Source organism: Phacochoerus africanus, chromosome 3 (genome assembly GCF_016906955.1).
Source record: "Phacochoerus africanus isolate WHEZ1 chromosome 3, ROS_Pafr_v1, whole genome shotgun sequence".
Taxonomy (NCBI): domain Eukaryota; kingdom Metazoa; phylum Chordata; class Mammalia; order Artiodactyla; family Suidae; genus Phacochoerus; species Phacochoerus africanus.
The window spans coordinates 65,015,577-65,032,243 of record NC_062546.1 but is presented as its reverse complement, the minus strand read 5'-3'; the positions used below and the strand labels follow the sequence as shown (position 1 = coordinate 65,032,243).

The following is a 16,667-nucleotide window of genomic DNA, read 5'->3' as shown; positions in this document are numbered from 1 at the left end:
GCCTGGGAATTTCCATATGCCGTGAGTGCAGCCTTAAAAAAAAAAAAAGCAGAATGAATATGGTAGAGAATCAAGTCTTATGTGATCTAGTCTGCTAATAATCATAAAATGTTCACATTATTTATCCTAATATTGATCAGCAGGAATAAATTAGTAATAAATAAACTAATAAATAAACCAAGCTGTCTATACAATTTCCTGATTTAAAATGATTTTTCCATTTCAATGTGTTTGAAAAAAATGATTTAAGAGTTGGTGTGAAAGAATGTAAAGGTATGAGGTGGAGCCTAGATACCTGGGCTCCTGCTGTAGAAAAGCATTCGGCTCAACACTTAGTGAAAACACATTGAACAGCACCTCTGGAAGCTGGCTTTTATCAATAAGACCTAATGTTTTACTTTATAACAATAATACATAAAAAGAATTTTTTTCTGTGTTGTTGTGTGCATCATGTAGTTCTTCATATTCTCTTTTAATTCTTTCATAAAGAAATCCGAAGTATATTTTAAGGTCTTTAACATGAGATCAGTATCTTATAAAATTCTTAAAATACTTATGCTTCCTTGAGTTTTTCCTACTTTATTTGTCTATAACCTGGTTTTCTCACTTCTTGCCTTTTACTTTTCTCTCTCTCTCTTTTTTTTTTTTTTTGGCTGCACTCATGGCATGCAGAAGTTTCTGGGTCAGGGATCAAACCCACAACACAGCAGTAACCAGAGCTACAGCAATGAAAATGCCAGGTACTTAACTCACAGAGCCATCAGGGAAATCTGTCTTTTACTTTTCCGTATGTATTTTTTAAATTAATTTTTTGGTGTTTATTTATCTATCATCTATCTATCTATCTATCTATCTATCTATCTATCTATCTATCTATCTATCTCTTTTTAGGCCCACATCTGTGGCATAAGGAAGATCCCAGGCTAGGGGTCAAATCGGAGCTACAGCTGCCAGCCTACACCACAGCCACAGCAATGCCAGATCCGAGTTGTGTCTGTGACCTACGCCACAGCTCACTGCAATGCCAGATCCTTAATCCACTATGCAAGGCCAGAGATTGAACCCACTGTGTGAGGCCATGGATACTACTCTTGTTCTTAACCTGCTGAGCCACAACAGGAGCTCCTTTCTGTATATATTTTTGTAAAGTAACTTAAGTCAGGTCATAGCATGGAACGAATAGGTATTTAGACATACTGAGATATTGAGACCATTTCTAGAAAAAACAATAAAGAAAAGGATATTGCTAGTGTAATTTCCCCCCTAATAAAACAGAAGACATTAAGGAATTAAGGGAGGCTTTACAATATTCTCTGGTCTCAGAGTACAGGGACATCATAAGAATGAAGACGTTAATCATCCCTTACCACCGGTTGAAAATGCTTGACCTTTCATCCTGAATCTGCGATTTCATTTAAGCTAACATCCCATCAGAGCTTATATTAAATAGTAACATCTGAAAATAAATCAGTCACATCTGAAAATAAGACAGATTCACAAAAGCACTCACATCACTCTGGTTTTTGGCCGTCTTCAAAGAGTGCAACATTTTGGGATCATCGTTGATGCTGAGGGCTCCAATCATCTTCCCTTTGCTTTTCTCATAGTCTTTCTTGTACATCACCTGCAAAGACACCACATGTGCCACATCCCACTCATGAGGAAGCATTGCTGAGGCCACCCTGCCCAGGTGCCCATGCCATACTCACATCGCTGGTGTTCTTGGTGTTGGCTTTGGCTGCTAGCAGGGGAATGGCGTCCACCTTAATGTCAAACTTCTTAGCTTTGGTCTTTTCCCAGTCATGCTTATAAACATTCTGGATAAGGAAAAGTTCAACATAGGAATGGGCAAAAGTGATATGCATGTTGTCACAATTTACAGTCTAAAGGGTAACCCAATACTTTGTCTTGATATAAAATAGACCATTTTCATTGTTTAATAAATGGTGCATATTTTAGATGATTCTCCTCAAGATGAATCTTCCAATTCTCCAAGATTAGGCTTCTCTACTCTCCATGAGAATATTTCACTATATGAACTTAATTCTAGTTATTATACTAATGTTTGATTCCTAACTCTGAATATTTTATAGAATGGCACAAATATTCTATAGTTAACTTACTTTTTATTATATAAAGGCATCATTCTTATTTGATCTCAAGTCCTCTGGAAAGCTTATTTCACAAATCATTACAGTACTCATTGATGCCGGATAATCTTAGTACTTATTTATACAATCGTTGAAGAAATTTAAATCCTCAAGGGTAATTTGACTTTTCTATACAATTAAATTTGGAGATGAAAGATAGCAATGGATATCCAGCCTTATGCCTTTTGAATACCCTATATCTTCACTAGTGCAAGTTCTCTTACATGAAGAAATAAGTATCATCTGTGTGCCATGAGATATTATACGTCTGGGGAATAAATGAAATGAAATTGTATCTTAAAACATCAGGTCCTAAAATAAAACTATAGTATACCATAAAAGCATATATGGCTAAAAGAGCTAAAATTAAAATTTGCAATTAAATACTCAAGAATGGTAGTATTTTGAAGGTTGGTTATTGCATGAAGCTGTTTACAAGATTTCTGCAGGTATGTTCAAAGTTACCCTGGCAGAGGCATAGGAACACAATACGAATGTTAACTGTTATTCCCATATTTAACAATGAAGTATTTATTCAATGAAGCAATTCAAAACTACAAGCCCAGGCATCAGTATATATCACTTGGCACAGTACACAAGGGACTCACATCACTCAGGTTATAGGCGTTGACTTTGTGCTGGATAAATGCAGGAGTATCTGGAGGTATATGGCACTTGAACTTTTCATTTTCATGTTTTGCTTTGTAATTTAGCTGAGAAAGAGAGAATGAGCCAATTAGCTCTCAATTCAAAAGAAAAATTGTTCCAAAATACAAAAAGAAAAAAAAAATCTTGTGTGGTACATTTCACAAGATAAAATGTAAAGACGCATTGTTAAATAGCAACTGACAGAGTTAAGATCAAAAGAGAAATCCAGAGCTAGGGTGAGCCACACTGCATTTTTTTTTTCTCTTTAGAGCTGCACCTGTAGTATATGAAAACTCCCAGGCTAGGAGTTGCATTGGAGCTGTAGCCGCCAGCCTAAACCACAGCCACAGCAACGGGGGATCCAAGCTGCATCTGTGACCTACACCACAGCTAATGGCAACGCAGGATCCTTAACCCACTGATCAAGGCCAGGGATCAAACCCACATCCTCATGGACACTAGTCAGGTTCTTTACCACTGAGCCTCGATGGGAACTCCCCAACCCCATTACCGACACATGTGTGGTGGCTAGGTGACAGCCATGATCACATCTGTCACCATGGTAGGACTCTAACAGAAGGAGGTGGCACTTTCACATATGGAGGTCCCCCTCCTCGTATATCACAAGTGTCCTCTAGGTTCTGAGAGTGACAGACTTTCTCCCTTTCTTTTGTCAATGCTCACTCACTGGACAGTCTTTTCTAACAAATCTAGTTATGTCCCCTCATATACATAATGGATTGTGGATTCTCTAACTGAAGCCTTCACTAATGGCCATAAATCTACCAAGGTTAATTTTGTCATTTTTAGTTCAACACAAGTTTGGAAGTTTACACTTAAAACTCATAATATAAAATGTATCTCAAAGACTCCACGTGTGTGAGAGAGAAAAGCCCCATGTATTGAATATCTGCTCTGGGCCAGGATGTGTACTACACACATATCTCCTTTCACTTAATCTTTAAAACAACCACAAATTATAAAAGGACTATGAGGTAAGAAGAAGTTAGACAACTTTTTTAGGACTCCAGGTCATAAATGACAAAGGTAGAATTCGAATCCAATTTCATCTGACCCAAAAACTCATGTTCTTTCCAGTGCATTAAGCTGTGGGAGTTTACAGAACTCTTCACTATAACTGTTATCCACCCAATTAGATGCAAGGTAACTAAATAGGAAAGGATTTTAAGCGATTAGAAATATATACAAGTTAAACTTGTTAACACTTACATAGCCTTTTTTAATAAATATGACAAGTCACTGGACTTCATGTGTAGAGTTATGATATGTTATCCATCATAACTGGATTTCTGGATACTTAGGGGAACTTACATCACTCAACTGTTTGGAATTGACTTGGGCTTGCACCAGAACAGGAGAGTCGGTAACTTGAGTGAATTTTGTCTTATCTGGGTGGACTTTGTAGGTGTGCTGTGGGGGAAAAAGAATCAGGTTTAGTAGTATCACTTGTCAAATTCAAGTTGGCTTATAGGCCAAGCAAGCCGAACTCCATCCTCCAAAAGAAAAGAAACTTATAGTAAAGAAAACTTATTTTTTTCCTAAATAGACTACAATCTCTTTGAGAGATGATTTTACATCCATATAGAAACTTTCCCATATCTTCAGATTCCTGATTTATTTTCTTTGGGAAAATGAACTAGAATTAGTGCTTGAAATGTATAGGTAATAATAGGAGAAAATAATGTACCTACTACAAAATAAATTGTTTCTCATAATCTCCTTGCATTTGTCACAATTTTAAACATAATTTTTTTTTTTTGCCTTTTAGGACTGCACCTGCAACATATGGAAGTTCCCAAGCTATGGGTCAAATCAGAGCTGTAGCCACCAGCCTACACCACAGCAACGTGGGATCCGAGCCATGTCTGTGACCTACACCACAGCTCACAGCAACAATGGATCCTCAACCTACTGAGCAAGGCCAGGGATCCAACCCACATCCTCATGGATACTAGTTGGATTTGTTTCCACTGTGCCACAATGGGAACTCCATTTAAACATATCTTGACCACTAGATGCAATGGAAGTTGGTAACATTCACAGTTTACACCACCGACTTACGTCTTTACACTGGTCTAATTTCTTGATTGCTTCATATTCTTGAGTTATGGTCTGGGGGAAGAAACCTTTGCCTCTGTCCTCTTCATATTCTGCTTTGTAGTTTTTCTATGAGGAAAAGAAATCAGACATAAGGATGCAACCACTGCATTCATGCCCTAAAAATGTATTATTTGGAAAGTCAAACGATTGCCTCAGAACTTACATCACTGTTTTGAGCTGCAACTTTCATGCAGTGTGTATGATACGGATCCTCAAAGCTGCCTACATAATGTCCCAAAATATTCTTCAAGTAGGAATCTTTATATTTAGTCTGAAAGACAAAAACATATTTCATGTGTTTATCAGCTTAATGATGGGTCCTTGCTTTAACAGAGGGAATGACCAGGGGTTGCTTACATCACTACTGAAGTTATGCAGAACCGTATCTAGCTTAAATTTGGGGGTCTCGCAGTAATTTATGCTCTTTGCCTTTGTCTTTTCATAGTTTTCTTTGTATCTTTTCTGTCAAAGAAAAGAAAAGCCAGTTAAAGCAAATTCCTGTCACTCCCACGCTGATTATTACATTTGTATTTTCCAACACTAAACAATAGAAGAAAAAAAGATGTTACCTGTCAACCATCTTAAAAACTGACAATCAAACATTGGGGTGCCATAAATGATAAACCTCTTCTATTAGCAAATTGTTGTTAAAGACTAAGATTTTTGTTTTGTTTTGTTGTTGGTATTGTTTTTCTTTTTAGGGCCACACCTGTGGCATACAGAAGTTCCCAGGCTAGAGGTCGAGTCAGAGATACAGCTGCCAGGCTACGCCACAGCCACAGCAATGCCAGATCCTTAACCCACTGAGCAAGGCCAGGGATCAAACCCATAATCTCATGGTTCCTAGTCAGATTCATTTCCACTGCGCCACAATGGGAACTCCCAAAACTAAGTTTTTAATATTCTCTCAAAAATTCAGAAACCAGTATGCTGCCTCAGACCAAGACCTTAGCTGCACAGGTTCCTGTGCATTTCTGAATTGCTGCCTTTTCCACCTTCCACCTCACATACTCTTCCCTCACTAATGATGCACCAGCAAACCAGAATATTCTGAGCAACAGAAACTTTTTCATTCTTTTTTTTTTCAAAATACAAACATCCAAATCTCTAGCACACATTGAAAAATACCCACTTTCTCTTCCTCCTTCTACCAAGGAAAAGCCTCTTATTATACAAATGGACAGTATACTTTAAAAATAAGGTATTTACAAAAGTCTACTAACTCTTCTTCTCTGCTAAGGTTTATCTTTAGCCCTAACAATTTCTGGATTATACAGTGCACAACCTGTAAAACAGATCACTCTCATTTTTTAATGTTCAGTTTTGAAACTCTAAATGCTGCCATACATTTTAAGTGTGTTTATACTGCTGTCTTTTTCAACAAAATGGATTTGAACTTGGGCTTTTGTATGTTTGATAAAGACGACCTTCATTTAGGAAGCAGGAGATGTGCTTTGCATTGATTTCCCGACAGGGCTTTTTGGGCAGATCCATTTACACCTTCTCCCCTGACACCTCCCTCATCCCAGCCAATCCCATGTACACATTTATATGGTGCTGACTTAATTCAGCAGACAAAGAAAGATAACTAACCCACATAGAGAGCTACCTATGCTCCTCGAATATTGGAAAACTTAACATTACCTAGCCGAAAGGGAAAAACTCAACTGATCTCATGTTCTGTCTCTTTATATACATCATCAAAGCAGTCTTGGGCTGTTAGGCTTCTAATGTCAGGCCCAGTTCTCACTTATCTAATCCACTTCAAATCTAATGGATTAGCCATTATCTCCTGTAAAGACTTACAGAGCCATCTGTTTTTTTTTCTTTTCTTTTCTTTTTTCTTTTTTAGAGCCTCACCTAAGGATATGGAAGTTACCAGGCTAGGGGTCGAATTGGAGCTGCAGCTGCCACCCTATACCACAGCAACACCAGATCCAAGCAGCGTCTGTGACCTACATACACCACAGCTCACAGCAATGCTGATCCTTAACCCACTGAAAAGGCCAGGGATCGAACCCACATCCTTATGGATGGTAGTTGGGTTTTTTTCCACTGAACAACCAAGGGAACTCCCAGGAAGCCATCTTTTAAGTTCTGCTCTCTGTCAGTAATGGTTTCTGGGACCAAGATCTAAAGAGAAAAATGGCAGGGGTCAGGGAGAGAAGTGAAATGCAAGACATTTTCCATCTTCTCCCAGCAGCAGGCTTGAAGAACACCAGGGTAGGGCACTAAGTAGCTTCATCTTTCTCTCTCCTCCCCTTTCAGAGTCTCCTTCTGGCTCTGTCAGAATCATAGGACATCTCCTACAGTGTACTTCTTGCCCACACAAAGACAGAGGCACCTGCATCTTATAAGCAAAGGAGGATTTCCCTGCCCATTGAACTAAGGCCACAGGCTCTCCAAATTGACACACATTATCCTCAGAGGCACTAACACCTTCCTGTGGTTAGACAGTTCCAGAGAAACTACTACACCATAACCTTAAAGTATTTGCAAAACTATGTTTGCACGAAGTCATTAGAGAATGAGAAAAATTTTCATCTCTCTTGCTGCTAAAGTTAAAAAAAAAAAACACTTTTGATAAGAATATACTTACATCACTTAGAGCATCTCCTGCTGCCTTCAGGTGCTTGAGTAGTGGGTTTTCTGAAGCGGGAAGTACATTATAATCTGCCTTTCCTTTATTCTTTTCATAGTCTTCTTTGTATTTTACCTGTAGGAGTGAAATAAAGTGATAAAGTAACGCTCCAGGTTATTTTTGCTCTCGTCTCTATTACAGATATTATGACATAGCTCCACAAATCAATTTTATCCTTAGAGAAAATGGCAGCTTGACATTTCATAAACAAAATATTCATAGTAACTCAGAACAGCAGCCAGGAAACTGCATACATTTTCAGGCTATCTTTTCTTCCCAATCATTTATTCATTCAAAAATATCCATAGGGCATCCATTACGTGCCTGGCTCTGGGACAAATACAAGAAAGAGTAATACATGGTCCCTACCTCAGAGAGACAGTGAAAGAGAGAGAGACCATAAGTTGATGATACATCATGTCCCAGATACCTGAATGCTCCAGGACCCTCATTCAGCTCTTAACCTCCAGCTGTCTATCTCCCAACATAGTTTTAAAGAAAATAAGCTAGAAGCATCACTGATATACCTTTTTATGCCTCTTCTATGACTGTGTGTGAGCATGTGTGTATTTAATAAACACGGGGGAAGAAGAAGAAGGGGCTTCGGGTTGGAAGAAGGGTAGCAACCTCACATTTTCCTTTTAACCTCCCTGCTTTGCATTTTCAATTCCAGCTATGACCAAGGCTTTAAGTGAGGACCCAAAGCCCCCTTCAGGAGGAAAACAAAGTGATCTGAATCCAGACCATGATCCCCAGCGCCAACTATTTGTTCCAAAAATGTAACCTTAGAATATAGACATGTTCAGGAAATCCTAGATAATATCGCAACATTTAAGAAACTCAGAAAAAAAATACAACCAGCTTGGTACCCAAAGGCAGGAGATACACAATTGAAACCCAGATGCACCATTCCCTACAACCCACACGGAGGGCTCACAGGGGGTTCTCTATTAGAATAGAGGCTACAAATGGCCTTTCTACCTTATAGAATTATCTATTTCCTTGAACAATGGAAACAACCAGAAAGGAAATCCCATAAACCCTACTATCCCCCTACCTGCATTTGGGATGCTCAAGCTCCTCTCCTGTTTCTGGGGAAGCCACCCCCTCCTCTAAGCACCAGACCCCTTCCTTTTTTACCTACTCAAGTCACAACTCTCCAGTCACTCTTGCCCTTCCCCCCAACATCATCACCTGTTCCTTCTACACTGGATTTTTCTTCTATCAGCACAGAAACACGGTGTCCTTTTCTCCTACCTTAAAAAAATCCCCTCTTCACCTCATTATCCATCAGCTACTACCCCTTTTTCTTCTTTTCTATCAGGAAGGTACTTTGAAAGGGTCAAGTCCACTCACAGTCTTCTATTTCTCAATTTTTATTCAGTCACGAACTCTCTCTGAGCAGGTTCAACCAGATGGCTCTTGTTAAGTTCACCAGAGACCATCCATTGATAAAGCCCCTTCAGAAACATTTGGCACAGTCGATCCCCCTCTTCTCCCTTCATCTGCTTCCCAAGACTTCGCTCTCTCCTCCCTCATCTCCTTCATGTGTTCATGTGGCAGCACTCCAGAATTCAGTCCTTAGAGTCTTCTGTCTACACTTGCTCCCTCAATGACCTCCAGTCTTATGACATTAAATATGAATCAGATGCTACCAACTTCCAAACTGACACAACCTTCCCAGCTATCTCCCGTGAAACCCCAGGCTCATATAATCAAATGCCCACTTTTCCCCTCATGTGTCTCAATGGCATCTCAAATCTTACATGTCTGAAGCTGAGCTCATGTCTCCCTTCCAAAAGACATTATCTACCCTTTCCCCCATCTTCTCTATCTTAATAAGGGGAAACCTCATCTGTCTAGTTGCTTAGACCAAAATTGTCCCTCATATCCCACATTCAACTCTTAAGCAAATCACGTTAGCTCTCTTTTCAAAATACTTCTCCATCACTTTCCATGCCATCTGCCTGGTCCAAAACATCATTGTCTTACACCTGGATACTGAAGCAGTCTCCTAAGTGATGTGACCTTCCTGCTTTAACTCCTCCGGCAGAGCCAAGGTCAGGGTTCGAGAATCAAGTCTGATTGGCTTTGAAGTTATTGCTCTTTATAGTACTTTAGAATGCCTAGGAGTTGATGATTGACCAAAGTCACTCTATAGAGTATATAAGGAGATCCATGGATTTACATATCTTGTCTGTGACTAGGTTTTCACAAGTTACTAGGAAAATAGAAAAGTAACGGTAGTTGCAAGTCTGGGAGTATCCACAGTCATGTTAAGCTGACAGTTTTTTTTTTTTTTTTTTGGCCATGCCCATGACTTGTGGAAGGTCCATGGCCAGGAATCAGAACCTGTGCCACAGCAATAACAAAGGCCACTGCAGTGACAATGTTGGATCCTTAACCCATGGTACCACAAGAGAACTCCCCAGTTGTCTTTTCTTGAGAGGTCCTTTTGTCCTTTCTATTTCTAGCTATCAAAAGGTCCTTTAGTCCATGAAAAGCTGAAGATGGTAATTGAGTGTCGTGAATTCTCCTACGTGACAAATCTTTTAAATTTTGGTACCTCTATTATAATCCCATTGAATCTTATTGTTCTCCCAAGAACTTTCTTTTTTTCCCCATTATATACAAAAGCAAGTGCTGTAAGATATTCACCCCCACTGAGACCATCAAGATAAATGAGAGAATGTCCCTGTACCTTGCTAGCTGCCGTCCCAGCTTGTTTATTCACTTTGTACTCTGGTGTTTCAGTCTGCATGAAGTAGATCTGGTCTTTCATATTCTCAAAATCTTCCTGGTATTTCCTCTGTAAGACATTAAACATGCTGGAGAACTGCAGTGGGAACAAACCCTGCCAAGGTTTTATATGGGAGAACAGAGGCTATCGGAAGACATTCCCCAAGTTCCTCTTAGCTTCTGCAGGTCAGGGTGCAATTATAGAACGTGGTGCCATCACAAAACCCACCAGCAACTTAACAGAGATGTGGAACAATTATAACAGGCTGAAAGACAACCTCAAAGAATGAGCTCTCAAAGGCCAGAGGCAAAAAACTTATAAGAAAAAGAGGGCTTAGGTTTTCTAGTGCGGAGACTCTGGGGAGAAATTGATCAATTTCATAAATGTGCCATTTGAGTGCCCAGAAATAGAATAAATTTAAAAGGGCCCCTTTCACCTGTACTTACTTTGAAGCCAGATTGTTCCTATGAAAACTAAGGCGAGAATAATGGCATCCAATCAAAACAGTATTTCTCAAAAGGAAGGAAAGAGAGTAGTGTTTCCTTCTTAATAGGAACTCTATACAAGTCTTGCGCCCAAGAAGACGCAGATGTCCAGGTACCATTTGAGGAGTAGTAGGTGGCTAGAAGTCATACAGGAAAGGGTCACCCTCTCAACCCAAAGACACCCACCAATCTTTCCCTACTTACTGTGCTGATGTTCTTTGCATTCATTCTGGCAGTTGCAACTTCAAAGCAAGGGGTCTCACTCCATTTGCCTTTGATTTTATTTTCATAGTCTTCCTTGTATTTTTGCTAGGAGGGAAGAAAAAGAAAATGAGACAAGCAAAATCTGAAGACTGACAAATAAGGCAGCAAATCAAGTGGTAATTGTCACTTTTAAAAATATCTTAACCAGGCCCTTCTTGAGTGCTTAATAGGTATCTTCAAATCTTCCTGTCTAGTGTGAATTTACCCAGCAAGAAAATTGGGTATGGGGAATAGAGGTTTTCAATCCACCCTTTGCGTACTCAGTTTAGGGACTTAATTCATTGAGAACTCACGGATGGTCCCTGATATTTGAAGGAAGAGAGAGAGTCAGAAGCACCTTCCATTTATAATTCATAGTTATGATAAAACTACTCAATACCAGATTTTCATGCCAGATAAAGTTAGGCATTAATCGTCAAGCTTACCCAAACATCCTGTTATCCAGAAAGCAATACCTCAACAACATTTTGGCAATGCAGATCAATGAATAAGACTTACTGGTTTATGTATGCAGATGACATGATACTATACATAGAAAACCCTAAGGACTCTACCCCAAAACTACTTGAACTGATTAATAAATTCAGCAAAGTAGCAGGATATAAGATTAACATTCAGAAGTCAGTTGCACTTCTGTATACCAGCAATGAAATATTAGAAAAGGAATACAAAAATATAATACCTTATAAATTGCACTTCACAAAATCAAACACCTCGGAATACACCTGACCAAGGAGGTAAAGGACCTTTATGCCGAGAACTATAAAACTTTAATCAAAGAAATCAAAGAAGATGTAAAGAAATGGAAAGCCATTCCATGTTCCTGGATTGGGAAAATCAATATTGTAAATATTTGGCCATACTACCCAAAGCAATCTACAGATTCAATGCAATCCCTATCAAGTTACCCATGACATTTTTCACAGAACTAGAACAAACAATCCAAACATTTATGTGGAACAACAAAAGACCCAGAATCGCCAAAGCAATCCTGAGAAACAAAAACCAAGCAGGAGGCATCACTCTCCCAGACTTCAAGAAATACTACAAAGCCACAGTCATCAAAACAGTGTGGGACTGGTATCAAAACAGACAGACACACCAATGGAACAGAATAGAGAATCCGGAAATAAACCCGGACACCTATGGTCAATTCATCTTTGACAAGGGAGGCAAGAACATCAAATGGGAAAAAGAAAGTCTATTCGGCAAGCATTGCTGGGAAACCTGGACAGCTGCATGCAAAGCAATGAAACTAGAACACACCCTCACACCATGCACAAAAATAAACTCCAAATGGCTGAAAGACTTCAATATACAACAGGACACCATCAAACTCCTAGAAGAAAACATAGGCAAAACACTCTCTGACATCAACATCATGAATATTTTCTCAGGTCAGTCTCCCAAAGCAACAGAAATTAGAGCAAAAATAAACCCATGGGACCTCATCAAACTGAAAAGCTTTTGCACAGCAAAGGAAACCCAAAAGAAAACAAAAAGACAACTTACAGAATGGGAGAAAATAGTTTCAAATGACGCAACCGACAAGGGCTTAATCTCTAGAATATATAAACAACTTATACAACCCAACAGCAAAAAAGCCAATCAATCAATGGAAAAATGGGCAAAAGACCTGAATAGGCATTTCTCCAAAGAAGATACACAGATGGCCAACAAACACATGAAAAAATGCTCAACATCGCTGGTTATAAGAGAAATGCAAATCAAAACTACCATGAGATATCACCTCACACCAGTCAGAATGGCCATCATTAATAAGTCCACAAATAACAAGTGCTGGAGGGGGTGTGGAGAAAAGGGAACCCTCCTACACTGTTGGTGGGAATGTAAACTGGTACAGCCACTATGGAGAACAGTTTGGAGATACCTTAGAAATCTATACATAGAACTTCCATATGACCCCGCAATCCCACTCTTGGGCACATATCTGGACAAAACTCTACTTAAAAGAGACACACGCACCCGCATGTTCACTGCAGCACTCTTCACAATAGCCAAGACATGGAAACAACCCCAATGTCCATCGACAGATGAGTGGATTCGGAAGATGTGGTATATATACACAATGGAATACTACTCAGCCATAAAAAAGAACAAAATAATGCCATTTGCAGCAACATGGATGGAGCTAGAGACTCTCATACTGAGTGAAATGAGCCAGAAAGACAAAGACAAATACCATATGATATCCCTTATAACTGGAATCTAATATCCAGCACAAATGAACATCTCCTCAGAAAAGAAAATCATGGACTTGGAGAAGAGACTTGTGGCTGCCTGATGGGAGGGGGAGGGAGTGGGAGGGATCGGGAGCTTGGGCTTATCAGACACAACTTAGAATAGATTTACAAGGAGATCCTGCTGAATAGCATTGAGAACTTTGTCTAGATACTCATGTTGCAACAGAAGAAAGGCTGGGGGAAAAATGTAATTGTAATGTATACATGTAAGAATAACCTGACCCCCTTGCTGTACAGTGGGGAAAAAAAAAAAGACTTACTGGTTTAGACTTAATTTTAATGAGAACAAGTAATTCAAAAATTGAACTGTTGCCACCAACACACCACCTGAATCCTAGGCTGTGAGCTCCCGAGAGAGAGGAATTACGTCTTCTTCATGTGTGTAGCCTCAGAATCTAACACAAAATGCAGTGTGCAGAAGCTATCTCACAAATGTTTGTTCAACTACACTAAATAGAACCTAGTCCATGATATTTTGACTGCTTTGGTTTTGAATGTTCCTGGAATAGAATCAACATAGCCAACCCCAAATGTGGAACATGAGCCAGAGCCATGTTAGGGTTAGGGCCCCTCCTTGGCTCATAGAATGAGTTAACATTCATAACCAACAGGTCTCAAGGTGTTTGAATCCCTACACCCCACCACACTCCTCAAAGAAAAATAAAGAGGTTTTCTGCTTTGCGTTTAAAGAACAAGTACCAACACTGCAAATAAACTATACTTCAATTAAAAAAGAATACTCATTGGCCATAAAAAAAAGTCAACATGCTAATTAACAGCCAAGTGGTATTCATAGCTATAAATGTTAGAGCTCTGAGTTCAGAAACTCTGTGTCCAAGATTTGATTCCATTATTATCAAAGGTGTGACTTAATCTCTCTAAGCCTCACTTTTCTCAACCATAAGTGCTGGCCTTATGAATAATAATAATATTTACACAAAGAATTGTTGGGGAGATTTAAATAAGATCATACACTGAAGAGTGCTTTGTAAACTCTATGGTGCTAAACAAATGTAGGTTATTCTAATAGTAATAATAACAATCACTATCATTATTTTCATAACAGGGGTAAGAAACTCTGGAGAAGTGTGTTTTCATGTGTGCATGCACACACGTGTGTGTGTATGTGTGTTCTCCACTGGAAATCTTTGCTGAGAAAATATTTGCGTTACATTGCTAGTTAATTTGCTTACCCTCCTCTTTTGAATCTTTAAAGAATTGAAGTGAAGGAGTTCCCGTTGTGGCGCGGTGGAGATGAACCCGACTAGTATCCATAAGGAAGCGGGTTTGATCCCTGGCCTTGCTCAGTGGGTTGGGGATCCAGCATTACTGTAAGCTGTGGTATAGGTCACAGACATGGCTCAGATCCTTCATTTCTGTGGCTGTGGTGTAGGCTGGCAGCGGTAGCTCTGATTCAACCCCTAGCCTGGTGGGAACTTCCATATGCCACAGATGCAGCCCTAAAAAGGAAAAAAAGAAAAAAAAAGAAAAAAAAACCTGAGAAAAAGAATTGAAGTCACTAAAAGAGATTTTTTGATTTGCTAAGACTGTCTATAGAAGTGTTTCTAGTCTTTTGCAGAATAGATCCCATCAGGGATCTGAGAGAACTCTAAAATACCAATCAACACTTAACAGCTTCAGAGGTTCATGATGTTCACATACCCCAGGTTATGATCTCCTAATCTAAATGTCTTTGTAGAGATAGTGCCCTTCTTCTGCTTGCTGCCAAGGAAGAAGGATTGGGGGTGTGCGGCACCTGGGCCCGCAGCAGCCCTAAACTGAGATACCGAGAACTTTGTAACATAACTTAAAATTGAGAAGGCAGCAGATACTCCTAATGGACTTAATGGTCATAACTGCACCTCTAATGAGGTCCAAATGTGGGCTATTATAGAGAAATATGAATTGCACAGATTTGTTAAGGAAAAATTGCATAGGAGATTAATTCTCACAGTGAAGAATAAATTCTGATTTTTTAAAGATATTTATAAAGAAGATGCAAAATTAGGGTGTAAGACCTCCCAGCCCCCTTATCCAAAGCCCTTCTCTTCTTACCCTTCATGAACCAGAGTGTATTATTTCCTTCTATTCAGAGCCCAAATGGGCTGGGGTGAAGGCAGATCTCTCCCAAGCAATTCCCGAGTGTTTCCAGGTCTGGGAAGCTTTACACCACAAGGGAGAAGGCTGGGGCTTGTTACCTGCTGAGGAAGCTGGGGCCATCCCCATTTGGGAGTAAGAGAGAAGTTGAAAGGATAAAGGCTTGCAGCCAGAGGAATAAGAGGGAAGGAGAGGAACATGTCCACTTGGGACCACCTTGGCCTGCCAAGGGGTCTTACTCTACGCATCTGGCAGTGAGGCTTGAGTGTCTGTGTGATATGTGGAGATGGCTTAGCCATATCATGGTCCAATGTCCAACTTCACCCCCCACCCCAAGCTTCATTCTGACCCATCTCTCCAACTCTGTCAGGTTTGGAGAGGCAGGCACATACAAGCTAAAGGAACTTCCCAGTGTTGCTCATGGAACCCCACCTGCAGCTGGTTGCAGAGGGCGTGGTGTTACACAAACAGCCCTGCCTGCCTGCCCATCTATGTTACAGCTACAATACTTGCTGAGCCAGGAAGAAGTGCTGGTATGTATTTGGCGGCTTTAGCCAAAGATGAGAGAATTGATCTGAAAGGTATTGCAAGGAAGGCTAGTAAACAGAATGTTACAGCAATATAATAATTACAGATATATGTGATATTTTTTCCATTAACACGTGAACTGAAGGCTATAACACTGTAACACAAAGGGATGGATCTGGGAGACATAATTTGACAGAGAAATGCTGAGTTTAAAGTATGAAAGTGCATTGATAATGGAGATTTTTATCTTTTGGCGGAGAAAGGAAATGAGGATACTGAAACGAGTCAAAGCAGTTTGAGAGTAGGGAAGACTTCAAGAAGAAGGTAGCAAATCTCATATCTAAGTCACCCACACCTCTCCACAGCTTCACACCTCTCTTATTAGATGTTTGTTGTGGGATGGACTGCTACCCATCATGAGCATTTTTTGCCAATATGACTATTACTTTGGATGCACAACATCCATTAAAAACTTGGAAATCTGGATAAGACTGGGAAGAATAACTATCACCATAGCTGAATCCAATGACCTGCATCCACAGCCCTCCTCCCTTTGGCTCATACTGTAACTCCAGAAATGTAAGCACAATCTTAGCAATGCTTCCAAAGGATCCAGTCTCTGCATCCAGACGAGTGCTACAGTCCTAGGTATATAATGCAACACCACTGTAACTTTAAGTTTTTCCCCTCTGTAATTTTAAGTTTTCTGGTGGCCATACTTTAAAATGT

General features: G+C 39.7%; 1 protein-coding gene across 22 annotated transcripts in view; it reads right to left on the bottom strand.

Moving 5' to 3' along the window:
- The window catches only part of NEB (nebulin), a 220,175-nt gene that overhangs the window by 185,721 nt on the left and 17,787 nt on the right, over positions 1–16,667 (bottom strand). For all 22 annotated transcript variants that reach the window (XM_047771926.1, XM_047771945.1, XM_047771947.1 and 19 more), the window contains exons 11-20: positions 10,990–11,094; positions 10,262–10,369; positions 7,519–7,635; positions 5,277–5,381; positions 5,083–5,190; positions 4,881–4,985; positions 4,131–4,229; positions 2,759–2,863; positions 1,710–1,817; positions 1,511–1,624 (exon numbers count right to left, since the gene is read on the bottom strand). In XM_047771926.1, the coding sequence (XP_047627882.1) occupies positions 1,511–1,624; positions 1,710–1,817; positions 2,759–2,863; positions 4,131–4,229; positions 4,881–4,985; positions 5,083–5,190; positions 5,277–5,381; positions 7,519–7,635; positions 10,262–10,369; positions 10,990–11,094 (1,074 nt within the window). The remainder of the gene's footprint in view (positions 1–1,510; positions 1,625–1,709; positions 1,818–2,758; positions 2,864–4,130; positions 4,230–4,880; positions 4,986–5,082; positions 5,191–5,276; positions 5,382–7,518; positions 7,636–10,261; positions 10,370–10,989; positions 11,095–16,667) is intronic.